The sequence below is a fragment of the Prinia subflava genome, chromosome 4 (genome assembly GCF_021018805.1).
Source record: "Prinia subflava isolate CZ2003 ecotype Zambia chromosome 4, Cam_Psub_1.2, whole genome shotgun sequence".
Classification (NCBI taxonomy): Eukaryota; Metazoa; Chordata; class Aves; order Passeriformes; family Cisticolidae; genus Prinia; species Prinia subflava.
In genome coordinates this window covers 59,758,650-59,771,052 of record NC_086250.1, presented here as the reverse complement: position 1 = coordinate 59,771,052, position 12,403 = coordinate 59,758,650, and the positions used below count along the sequence as shown (strand labels likewise).

General features: G+C 50.0%; 1 protein-coding gene across 1 annotated transcript in view; it reads right to left on the bottom strand.

Annotated features, from left to right (window-relative positions):
• The window catches only part of LAMB1 (laminin subunit beta 1), a 42,377-nt gene that overhangs the window by 16,353 nt on the left and 13,621 nt on the right, over nt 1–12,403 (bottom strand). Inside the window, exons 13-23 of the mRNA XM_063396863.1 lie at nt 11,080–11,215; nt 8,850–9,008; nt 8,076–8,203; nt 7,505–7,628; nt 6,784–6,988; nt 6,487–6,630; nt 6,159–6,390; nt 5,477–5,640; nt 4,806–5,030; nt 3,716–3,933; nt 3,513–3,609 (exon numbers count right to left, since the gene is read on the bottom strand). Of these exons, the coding sequence (XP_063252933.1) occupies nt 3,513–3,609; nt 3,716–3,933; nt 4,806–5,030; nt 5,477–5,640; nt 6,159–6,390; nt 6,487–6,630; nt 6,784–6,988; nt 7,505–7,628; nt 8,076–8,203; nt 8,850–9,008; nt 11,080–11,215 (1,832 nt within the window). The remainder of the gene's footprint in view (nt 1–3,512; nt 3,610–3,715; nt 3,934–4,805; nt 5,031–5,476; nt 5,641–6,158; nt 6,391–6,486; nt 6,631–6,783; nt 6,989–7,504; nt 7,629–8,075; nt 8,204–8,849; nt 9,009–11,079; nt 11,216–12,403) is intronic.

Here is a 12,403-nt window from a genome sequence, read left to right as displayed (position 1 = left end):
ATCCAGGTGTTAAATTTTAAGATTAGAAAACTTATTCTTAAATTGCAATTGGGTAATTTTCAGTGAACAGCTGTTTCTACACCGGCCACATGACAAAGACTAAAAACTGGGAGAAACAACTTTCTTGTCAATGTATGCAGTGCATTTGACAAAAAAAACCATGACTTTTTTTCATTGTAGTTCAATTAAATCCTATGAGTTTGTGAGAGGACTTGATACTCATGTCCAACACAGGACATGCTTCTTGTGAAGGGGCTACAGCAACACCACCTAACTGCCAAACTCACACAGTACCTCCTAACTGCACTCTGGTCTGCTTATTCAATTTATTACAAAAGTAACAACAGTAAAATTGTCATCTCCTTCATATTAGATGAAGCATAAACTTTATCTACTGTGCAAAGGCATTGTTTGAGCTCCATCTGCAGCCACTCCACACCTCAGGCTTCCCAGGAGCCTGGAGCCTTCTCTGGAGACGTGGTTTGTGGGTTGAAGCTGGTGCAGAACTCAGCATGCCGAGTCCTGCACTTTAGTTGCCAGGCTTTGGAAAGGCTCCAGCAGAATGCCTGGGAGACCTGAATTTGATGAACTCTGAAGTGCTATTATTTACTGCCTTAGGGAGGATTTTTATGCACACACACGTTCACATGCAAGCTCATGCAGAACTGCAGACAGCTCGAGGCTGGAGCTATGGCAGAAGAGTCCTGCCAAGGGCTGGCACTGCCCCAGAGCAGGTGATGCTCACAGCACAGCTCCTGCCCACTGTAATCCTCCCAGGGACTTGCATGAGGCCAAGAGAGACATGCTGGGCTCTTCTTCATCCTCTCTGGCTCCACTGTGCTTGTTTCAGGCATTATGTTAAACGCAGTGAGAGAATGTAGTGCTTTTTCAAAGCACAGGGAGTAAGTAGTCTCTGAAGACCCAGCCCACAGTCTCTGTGTGATCTCCAGTGCACATTTGTGGGTTCAAGATGCTGCCCAAATACAGGCACCCACCTCAGCTTGCCCAGCGGTGTGGTGCCAGTGTGATCTCTGAGAACACACAACGAGGAGACATTGGATGACACTTTCTCTCCACAGCAGAGGGCAGAGACTGCAAATCAAAGCACCTAGACCAGGTACAAAAAACCTGCCTTCCCTGGCTTCTGCTTACCACGTCTGATCTTACCAAGGTTTCTAAAAAAGACATCACAGGCAGCAGCTGGCAATGGGGATGGCAGGAAAGAGTTCCCTAGAGTCTGGTTTCCAGTGGAGTGTACTGAGACCCTGGGCCACATCTACAGCTCACTGCTGCTGCAAGTGCCCAAGAACCCCTGGAGAGCTGCACCCCCCAGCCTGTCCTAGATGGGCCATTTTGCACACCTCCACACAGCTATGTCCAGAGCTTATTTGCAGGCACTTGGGGGGTTTTAGTATTGTAAAAGTTGTCAAAGCAACATGAGCAGTGTGGTCCCCATTTCTCATCAGGAGCTTGTGTTTCCTGATTCCAAAAACCGGATGACCTCCCATGAAGAGATCACACATTGCCATCCTTGGAGTAACTGATTCACCCTCTGGTTTCCCACCTTGAGTAGAAGCCACTTGCCCTAGAGTGGAGGATCCCACGCTGGAATCCTTGTGAGCAACATCCACACCTCTGCATCAGCTTGGTGAAGACTGTGTCCACACTCACATGGTTCAGAGTTTTTGCTCTTCTCCATCCACACTGGTTTCTATTTTGCTCCTGAATGCAGCACAAAATGTGGCCATACTGGCTGTTTGGGCCAGCAAGAACACGCCAGGTGGCAAATGCCATGGCAGGACTCCACAAGTTCCCTGCAACTGGAGCAGATGTATTTGTGACAAAGCCTTGTCCCAGTTCCAGCTTCACTTTGGCTGCAGGCCAGATCTCAGCTATTTTCCAGGGACACTGATCCTTAAACAGCACAGTTTTCCAGTTTGCTTGCAACCTGCTTACCCCTGAGAACTGCTACCTGCCCATGCAGCAGCTGCAGGTCTGCCAGCCTGAACATCACCACTCACTCCCTGGGGCTAAATGAGGGCTGAGAAGTCAATTGTCTTCTTGCCAAGGAAAGATAGGAGACAGGAGGAGGCTCTGACCCCAGCACACCGGGGGTGTCTGCAGCAGCACCCAGCTGGATGTGTTCCACCAGCGAGCACACGCTTGGAGCCTGTCCAGAGCATCACACCGCAGGCTGCCTCTGCTCAGCCCTGGGCAGCAGCTCTCCCCAGCTGCCACACAGATCTCCTGCTGGTGTAATCATGATGGAAAATCTGCCTTTCCACCCAAGGGAGTCTCCTCTATCACTGGGACACAGAAGGGATGGCAGGCTGGAAGGGGAGTGTACTCCTCTTGCACGCTAAGAACAGGCTCTGATGAATATATTCTCTCTTTACTTCAGAAACATTAAAACAGGTTTTCACATGTTCAAAAGACAGCAGAAACTCCACAAGAGATCAGAAATTATGGTATGCTGCAAAATCCTGCTGATAAGGTATGCAGATGGACTCCATCAATAAATCCTGATGGAGACAACTGATAGCAAGAGACAATCCCTGCCCTGGAGCCAGCAGGGTCAGCACACCCCTTACCATGTCAGAACACACACAGCCTCTGGAAAGGCAGCCTTTCCCCCAAGAAACCCAATATGTACTCAGGAACTGGGACAATTCCCCAGTCCTTTCATCTGCTGCAGTAACCAAGTAGCTGTGACCTGCCTATCTACCAAGATAATGGGCTCTAAGGTATCACTATTGTAAGGGATTTATTAAAGACCACAGCAAGCACATTCCTCCCTGCAGGAAAAAATACCTTAATCTATTGCAAACCCTCCTGGCAAAGGCTCCTATTTGAACAGATCAGAGATACAAGTTTGTTCTGGTCTGGACAATGTTTGAAGTTTCTTTTCCAGCTAATGAACAGACTTGTTTATAATGAAAGGACAGTTTTCTAAACAACCTACTTCATGGTGCTCTGTTCTGCAGCATGTAGCTACGGCTAACCCACTGCATAGTCTCTGCTTTCTCCCTTATTTTCCCCTCAAATATAAGACTAGTCTCCTACTAAATAAAAAACCTCCAGTCTCCATAAGAAGACACAAGACACAGTGTTCTTCAGCTACATACAATTGAAAGGCAAAGGAAACTAGTTTCCAGACCAATTCTCAAACTCAAATGCTTGTGATATGTTTTCTTATCATGCTGGCTTACCTGACAGCACTACAACCCTACCCTTAAGAAGGAATTGCTTCTTAACAGAGAGGTTTGTTTCTAAATAAAGGTCAGGCAAGAAAAACACAGATAAGCACAGGGCTGGGCTCCTGCCACATGTCCCATCCCACAAGGCACCAGAACCCCAGGGTAGACCCCACCATGCCTTTTTCCCTCTTTTCCAAGGCTCGAGCGGGCTGCTTCTGGCAGGGGTGTCCCAGTGAACTGGGGTGTGATGGTGTGCCCAGCCACACAGACATTTCCAAAAGGAGCAGGTGGATCAGGCACCAGCGTTGGACTCACCTAAGCACTCCACGCTTGGGTCACCCCAGAAGAGCTCCTGGCACTCCCGGCAGGTCCGGCCTCCGAAACCCGGCATGCAGTGGCACTGCCCTGTGAACTGCCAACGCCAAGAAACAAACCCATCAGCAGATGCGAGCCCCTCAGCAGCTCAGCCCTGCCCCAGAGCAGAGGCCAAGCCCCGGGCCCGTGCCCGTGCCCCTCACCTCGTTGCAGGCGGGGCCGAGGGAGCGCGCGGGGTCGCAGTCGCAGGGCTCGCAGCCGGCGCCGCTGGCCAGCCGCCACGTGTGCGGGGCACAGCGGTCACACGTCAGCCCCACCACGTTGGGCAGGCAGCGGCACTGCCCCGTGGCCGCCTCACAGCGGCACTGCCCCGAGCCCTCGCAGTCCTCCCGGACGGTGCCCAGGTGGTTGCAGACGCACTCTGTGAGGGAAAGAGCATGGCACCTCCATGTCAACCTGCCCCCCGCTACCAGACTGCCCCAGCTTCACATCTAGCTTGTTCTCAGAGTCTGCAGAGGTGTGGGCAGATCCTGGCATGTCCCAATGCCAGTGGCCAGGCCTGGCTGACCCAACACTGAATGACACCCAGCACTTCTCTAGAGCCATCCTCATGTCCCATGGCTGGCCAACTCTATAGCTTCTGCCCCAGCACACAGAAGGCCACAGAGGTCCCTCAGTCAAGCAGCCCACCCAGCCCTCCCTGCTCTTCTCCATTCCTCCCTGCTCTTCTCCATTCCTCCCTGCTCTTTCTCCATTCCTCCCTCTATGCAACCAAAGCCCAGCTCTGCCCAGCTCTTGTCAGTCAGCTGTGGTGGCAGATCAGCTTGAAGTGGCCAACTGGCTAACAGCGAGTTCATGTGCTCAGTGACCCACCTGTCCTGCTGGGCTGTGCCTGATGCCACAGGAGAGGTGGGTCTGCCCCCCCCACCCATTTCAGCTTCCTGTCATGGCCCTCATTCCCACTGCCCAACCACACCTGCAGGAACCTGGTGTAAACAAAAGCCAAACCCTCCCCCCACCACCATCTCTGGAGAAGAGATTAACAGAGACCAGTATCAAGAGGGTAAACAGCCCCCCTCCTGCAAAATCCTCTTCCTTTCAGCAAATGTAAATGTTGTCTGTGTCCTCCCTCTCAAGGAGGGAGCCAGGATCCCCACCCAGCTGCAGGGCAGCTGCAGGCAACTCCAGCTGGAAGTTATTAGGTTTCTCCTCCACCCCAAATGCTCCCAGGTAAAAAGTGTTTAGGTGTCCACTGGTGCCCCCGACAAGGCTGGTGCTGGTGTCTTCACTCACTCCTGCAGTCCTGCTGCAGGGCACTGCCGTAGTAGCCCTCCCTGCAGAGGTGGCAGTTTTCCCCCTCGGTGTGATACAGGCACTTCACGCACGCTCCGCTCCTCTTGTCGCAGGCCTCGGGGTCGGTGGTGTCGATGTTGTTGTTGCACTGGCACGGCTGGCAGGCGCCGCCAACCTCGTCGGGGCTCCCGAAGAAGCCAGACGCGCATTCATCACATCGACTGCCTGTTAGAACAAACAGGCACAGTGGGAACTGCCACCACGGCTCCTGGTGCACAGCCCCGTCATCAGCAAGGCAGTAAGGACCAGTAGTGGGCAGGCATTAACTGGATCGTGTTTAAACAAACAGAGACAGCACTTGGTGAGACCATGGCAACTTGGTGCAGAGCATGGATGGTGCCGCCCAGGGCACCAAGGCACACTGCTCATCCCCTCGGTTCCAGTGCTGTCCTGTCCACTGGTCATCCTTCACCACACTGCTGGAGATGAGGTTCATGGCCGTGCTGGCATCACCCACACAAGCCACTCTGCCCTGACAACTTCCAAGTGAGGCAACCCCCAGCAACAACCCACTGATGCTGGTGCTGTGGTCACATCTAACCCATATGAACATACCCTCTCCCTGAGAGGTTCAACCCCACCAGCCACCCCTCCACACTCCCACCAAGTACCTATGTATCCCACGCTGCAGACACACACGACTTGCAGCGTGATTGGATCCTGGTAACAGCCACTGGCAAACTGGCGTCCACTCTCGGGGCCGTCAGGGCAAGGGCAGGGGCGGCAGTGGTCACCTGAGCCCAGGATGGGGTCTCCATAGTAGCCAGCCTGGCATCTGCACAACACGGTACACAGCATGCAGGGACTGCAGGCAGGCACACTGCAGCCTTGCAGTAACTAAGCTCAGATTTCCTACCACTGTGAAGAAGCAAAGGGCACAAACAGCCTTATGGCTCTCCCTTACCACTCATGCTCCTAGCAGCTGTGTCCACAGACACAAATTTGCCTGGTTTACACTGGGATAGGAGCAGCAGACCCAAGGTTGGATGGCAGCCCTGCCACTGCAAGGCCTCTCAGAAGGCTTGCAATGGCTCACTAAAGGCCTGGGGTCCTGTAACATGCTCTTGGTCACTTATGCAGGCACTGCTGTGAGGTGCAAGGCTGCAGGCAGGGAAAAGGGGATCCCCACTGCCATCCATCTCCAGGACCACAAGCGCTTCTCTGACTCCCCAGGCCCAGGGACTTTCCCTGTGGCTTACCACCTGCCTGAGCTCCAGCAGCAGAGGGAACAGCTGCTGTGCCACCCTGCTGTGGGGAAGGAGAGGGGCTGGAGAAGGGGCACACGTGCCGTACCTCTCACAGTTGTGCCCGGCGGTGTGGTCCCGGCAGCTCAGGCACTCCCCGGTGTAGGGGTTGCAGTCGTCAGCGTGGCCATTGCAGTGGCAGGGCTGGCAGCTGGGGAAGCCCCAGAAGCTGGGCAGGCAGCGGTCGCACTGCCGCCCGTACACTCCAGGGAAGCAGTGGCACTGGCCCGTCTCCACGTCGCAGAAGGCGTTGTAAGAGCCTCGGACGTGGCACTCACACGCTGCAAGGAGAGGGAGAAAGGGGCTGAGTTTCCATGGCAAGCCATGAACTCAGGGCCCCAACCACAGCACAGCCCAGAGCTAAGGGTTTCACATACGTCGGCATCCACTTGGCCCAAACCCAAAGGTGCCAGGGGCACATCTGTCACACTGTCTTCCAACAACGTTGGGACGACACTGGCACTGTCCTCCATTGGGGTCACACACCGAACTCAGCGAGCCCTGCGGGTCACACTGGCATGCTGGGCAGAGAAAAACATTGGAGAGAGTGAGTACCGTGGCAAAGACACAAATCCCCTGCCTCATCCCACGTACACGCCTTCCCCATGCAAAACGCCTGCAAGCGCCATCCAGCTCCCAGGCACAGTTTGCCCTACATGCAGATGATTACGCACACAATGCAGTCTCATGCAGTAGTGCAGAAATGCTGAATATTATGTTCTTGCAGACATCTGTCATGGGAGTTTTCACAACACTCCTGCTGTTTTCCAAACACCGGTATCTTTGGAAAGTTTCCCAAGCACTGTTCGTGACCACGTCTTCGCCTGAGCCTCCCACTGTGAATATGTCCAGCGATTTGCAGTATGGCATGAGAACAAGCTACAAAACAATTTTGCAATGAGAAAGTGTCACTACTTATAAATAGCCTCCACCAAAATAGTGAAAATTCTGTATTATCCAAGGTTTTAACTTTTCTTTGGCTGAAAAGCAAACAGCCAGGCAGAATTTGGAAGGTAAAGACAGTATTTCTCTTGTTTTGGTGGAATGCTTCTGGTGTCTGACAAATTCTTACCAGATCTACCAAATTCTATTCATTCTAAAGAAGAAGACTGACACTTGACCTGCATGACATACTTCAGCCTCCCCAAAGAAACTATAGTTCTGTGACTAGGTACAATCCTGCAAAATACCTCAAAAGCCTCTTAGGAGAAAAACAACCCACATACTTTGAGGAAATTTTGAAGAAACCTGTGCTGCATTACATCAGTCAGTTGAAATCTGACTTCAGCTGTACGGAACAACACTGCAAAACACTTTGAATTTACACAGACACATGCCAGGGGAGATGCAAACTTCCAGGCTTTTAAGAGCGTCCCTGAAATAAATTCTGCTCACAGAGTCAATGAGTGTGTAGGGGTTCTCTGTCTCCGTGTCCACCGAGGAGTACTGGGGCAGCTCCAGGCGGATGGTGTAGTTCAGCCCCTTCTCGAAGCACACGGGCCGCGGGAGAACAACGTACCTGAACGAGGAACAGCAAACACGCCTTACTTCAAACGTGCGGCACCATAAAGCGTTTCAGGTGCCCCTATAAAGCAATCAAGATAACAGAGAGCAGCCAAGACCCAACAGAACAAAGGCTGCCATGTGAGAGAGGCAGTTTGGAGGCTTGTGGAAGTCAGAACCGGAAAAGGTTATCAGCAAGGTAAAGAGTGAAACCAGTGTTCAACTCACAGGCTGTGTAAACACCTCCCCCTCCCTCTACTCAGTGAACAAACTGCATCAGAAAATGAGAATAAACTTAAAAGCTTTGAGTCTACAGACACACTACTAAATGTGGTTATTATAACCCATTGGAAATTAATTTTCACCTATTTTCATAGAGGTTACAGCAAACTCAGAATGTGACATTACTGTACTTCAATTTCTATTTTTCCTTCTCTCCTTTTGCCCATGCACTTATACCAACCTGGATCCAGGTGACAGCGAGACCACTTGATTATCATCATCAGGAACTGTGTTGCCACACCGGCTACCTGTGGAAATCTTGCCTGGGCGCGAGACATTGATCACAGCTTTTTCCCACTGATCAGGCAACTAGGGAAAAAAAAAGGCTTATCAGTATCAAGTAATAATCATAAACTCCTGGAAGCATCCAGAGCTCAGGCCAGGAAGAGTGTGAACACAGACTGGGTGGTCACTGTGCTTCAGGGAGGATGGGACTACAGTATCAATGGGACATCTACCAGCTGCAGATGTGGGCTGAGAGCAAGGAGCAGGTGGCCAGCAGCCCCACTGGCATTATGGCATCACCAGGAGGTTTGGTGACCTCCTCTCCCCTCACCTCTGGGTCCTGCATCCGAGTATTCACTGCACTTAGTTGCTGCCAAACTCTAGGCAAGGAGATGGAGGGATTTTGCTCTTTCCCTTCACTCTGTGAATTATCTAAGCCAGCTGCTTGAATGATGCCCATCTGGCCAGTACCAAACTGTCTAATCTGTCCTGATGGGACTTGTCGCTTTTTAATTTGCTCATTAAACAGGTGCTGACAATGCAATAGTGAAACAAACTCTAAAGCAAATTGTACTATAAACAGTCAACGTCACTTTGGATTTTCATACATCTCAGATATTTAACTGAGCATCTGTCCTTGTCTTTGAGTGCTGGTGACTCCCTAAAGCGCCAGGCTCACGTGAGGTGTGCACCTGCAGGGAGGCAGCAATGCCCACACTCACACACCCACCTGAGGCTCGTAGCGGATCAGAACATCATACTCCATGGAGTAGGGGATGTTGTCAATGTGGAATTCCAGGTAGGCCCCCTCAGGGACTCTCACAAACCCTATGCCTGTCCATGACGGTGTGCGCTCTGGCGTGTACTGGCGCTCTATGATGTTCACTCCCTACAAAACAGGGAACAGACATTTCAATACCAATCCATTAAATTTGCAAGTCCCACAGGAGTACATGAAATGTGGGGTTCTGCTGGTGGATGACTTCAGGATTGCAGTATCCACTGTTTGCATCCCAGCCGACACAAATTCTCCTTTAAATCCATGCGTGTGCACACCATTGCCCTTTCACTTAACAACATAACAAATGAGAGAGAGATAAAGCAAAAAAAGACTGCACAATTCTTCATTTATTTCTCTGCTATGGTGCAGAATTAAACTTGAAAACTTGCTGTGAGTAACTAATTCAGCTATGACATCTCATTCACCATACAGATTTCCACATTGTACTTGTAGCAAGCAGCAGGATTTACTGCAGTGGCACATTAACCACCCAAATCTGAATGCTAATTGCTTCCTGACTATACTAAGCTGTTTCAAACCAAACTGTTGCTCAAAAACACACTGGAAAAGCAGATCATGGCTTTAATGAGCAGGGTGTCACTAAAGAACAGAGATCCTAATCATTCATAGATGTTTAATAGCCAAATCAACACATGGTCACCCTTTTCAGTCTGAGGTGTCAGGTTTTTAATGTTTTTTATATGAAGCAAAGAAGAGGAAAAGGGTAACAAAATAGAAACGTGGTGCTCAAATTTCCTGTTTCAAATGTATCTGTATCCACAAATAGTTCTCTCCATAGAACAACATCCTGTGCATTCCTAAGGAAGCTGCTTCAGTAGAAAGGGATAAAATGCAAGGAAATGTCTATGTATATACACATATCACTTCAGGATGTCCCCCCATGTATTCTCACACTCTTTGAACAGAGCCTGGCTGTAAGTTATTAGCCTTTGGCTTTTCACAAAGGTCAGAGCTCCCCGGAAAGGATGGCAGGCAGGACGTGAGCAAGGGGGTGCAGCTGTAGGAGCTCAGGGTCTTGGCACTGCCTGTCAAACCCTGCAACTCTGTGCCACTGCATTCTGTCTTGTGTTGGGCCTCTACCTGGGAATTCAGGGGTTTATTCTATCAGCAGATTTGTGAAAAAGCTTTTCAATATCGCTGGTTTTTTTAATTGTTTGTTCTGAAGGTTTCAAAAGGCAAACCAGCAGCACATCCCCTTGCTCTGTTTGGCAGGGTGGAATTTTGTGTTGGGCTCCTCCATCCCTGAGCCTTGGAAGGGCCTCGGGTACCACATCTCCGGCTGGGCAGACACAAATCCACCAAAAACCCTGTGCCAGCTCATGTGCCCTCTGCTGTGGTACAACTGCTCTGTGCTGTCTTCCCTTTCTGCAGTTATCTGAGAGCAAAAATCCTCTGCCCTGGCTGAAACTGCAAAGTGGCTGCATTTTGATCAAAATAAATAAATTGTGGCACCAAGTGCCCTGATTGTAGCCAGACAAGGATCTGCTCCTTTAGAGAAATCATTATTTCCATCTCTCTGGCTCCTTGCTGGAGGTAAAAGTGATTGATATAATCACCTAGCTGCTGTTAATTAATTGAAAGCAAGGCTGTGTGATGGGCAACAGAAAGAGCCAGAGACCCTGTTGTACCATGCCAGCAGGCAAAACAAGCTAGAAGCAACCTCACTTAAAAACAGTTTTTTGCACAACCTATGATTTTAGTCATTAATAAAAGATATGTTACTGATGTACAGAAACTATAAAAACTGTGGCAATGTGCTTAAATGTGTACCTTGTTCACTCCCAGTGAAGTGGCACCAAAGAAGAGCCAGTGTCTGTGTTCCACCTCTCTTCAGATAAGAGAAATGGATGTGGTGGGTACATATGCAGTGGGGTACAGAGAGGGATGGTGACAGAAAACTAACTGTACGCTCATGATCAAAAAAACAGGTTTAAAAAGAAAAATTGCAATTCCCTCACCCTCTCAATTACTCCATTTTTCATTGATACTAAGATTGAAAAGCTACAGGTTAATGGTTTTCTGATACATTTCAGTTTTGTGTTTTCCACATTTTAATTGCAAAACACACAGGGTATAAAATACGCTTCCAAGAGTCAACTGGTGAAACAACTTTCCCACACCTCTCCAGACACTCCAGACCATTAAAACTGCTACTCACAGGACCCAAGTTGGCTTCCTCTGCCTCGTAGATGTAATGATCAAGAGAAATGAAGTAATAGCCAGGCTCCACCTGGTTGCACTGACGTCCAAACATGTGGGGCCGGCATTCACATTGGCCAGATTCACTTGAGCAGCTAAAATGGAAGAACAATGAATTTACAACAGATCTTGGCTATGCTGAGGCAGTATTGGAGCTATCTTTTGCCTGACATTTTAAATGACACAGGAGGAGCAGCACTTCTGAACACAGCAGACAGGAGAAGCTCCTGGGCTCTGCAGCTGGGCCACCTGCACTACCAACATGTAGCACAGGTACAGACCTGGCTCAACCCAACCATCACTTTCCAAAACAGCTTCTAGGCTCAGGCTGGAAGCAAGCACGGACCAGGACCATTTCCAGTAGGCAGTTTGCAAGTAGTTTCCTCTGTTTGGATGGCAAGAGGATTTCATGCTACAGATGCAGTGGTTCCCTGGGACACAGGAGTTCTGGGATCTTTACTTGCTGCCAAGTAGCCAGATAGCCAAGAGGCACATCTGCCCTGAAGCCAAGGGCAGCCTTTGGCTGCAAGCTTGCAAGCCACACAGGCAGCATATCTGTTTGTATGGTCTCAGGCAGAGCAAGAACATGCATGACCCTGTATGTCCCAGGATGTCGAGCTGCTCTCACTTGCTGCAAAGCATCCAGAAAGGTCAGCAGCAGCAGCTACACAGGGGGCCAGAGTAGGCTGCTTTACAGTAGGACAGGCACAAGAGTGACATGGTTGTCAGGGCCATCACCAGAAGGTCTGTCCAGAGTGACACACAGATTTCACCCTTCTTTCACAGAGAGCCATTTTCTTTACTCAATACAGCTCTATCCCCAGTCTGCCCTCAGCTGTTTTATTGTCCTCAGTGTCTGCCCTGCATCATGAAGAGCCCTTGAGCACATTGCTCACATCCAATCACACTTTTTCAAAGGAAGTTGTTTTGGTCCACTGAAATACACCTTTCTTTAAATTTGAGTGGGATTTAGAAACACTTTTTAACAGTAAATGCCTCTGGTTTCCATGAACAATCTTCAGACTCCTTAAGCTGCCAGACAAAGAATAGCTTTTAACTTAAACTGTTTTTGAAGTTGCAGAGCCACTTAAATGTTCACCCTGAGATGCCAAAAGGTCCTTAGCTGTCCCAGAAGAGGAGCTGGGAAGTTTCCCCTCCAGGGAGACAATAACTCCACAAGCTGGATTACACCACAGGGATGAATTTTGGGCGAGGCACAGCATCCCACACCCTGAGTGGGAGCCAGAAAGCAGCAATTCAGCAGATGAGGAGAGGAGCCCCGA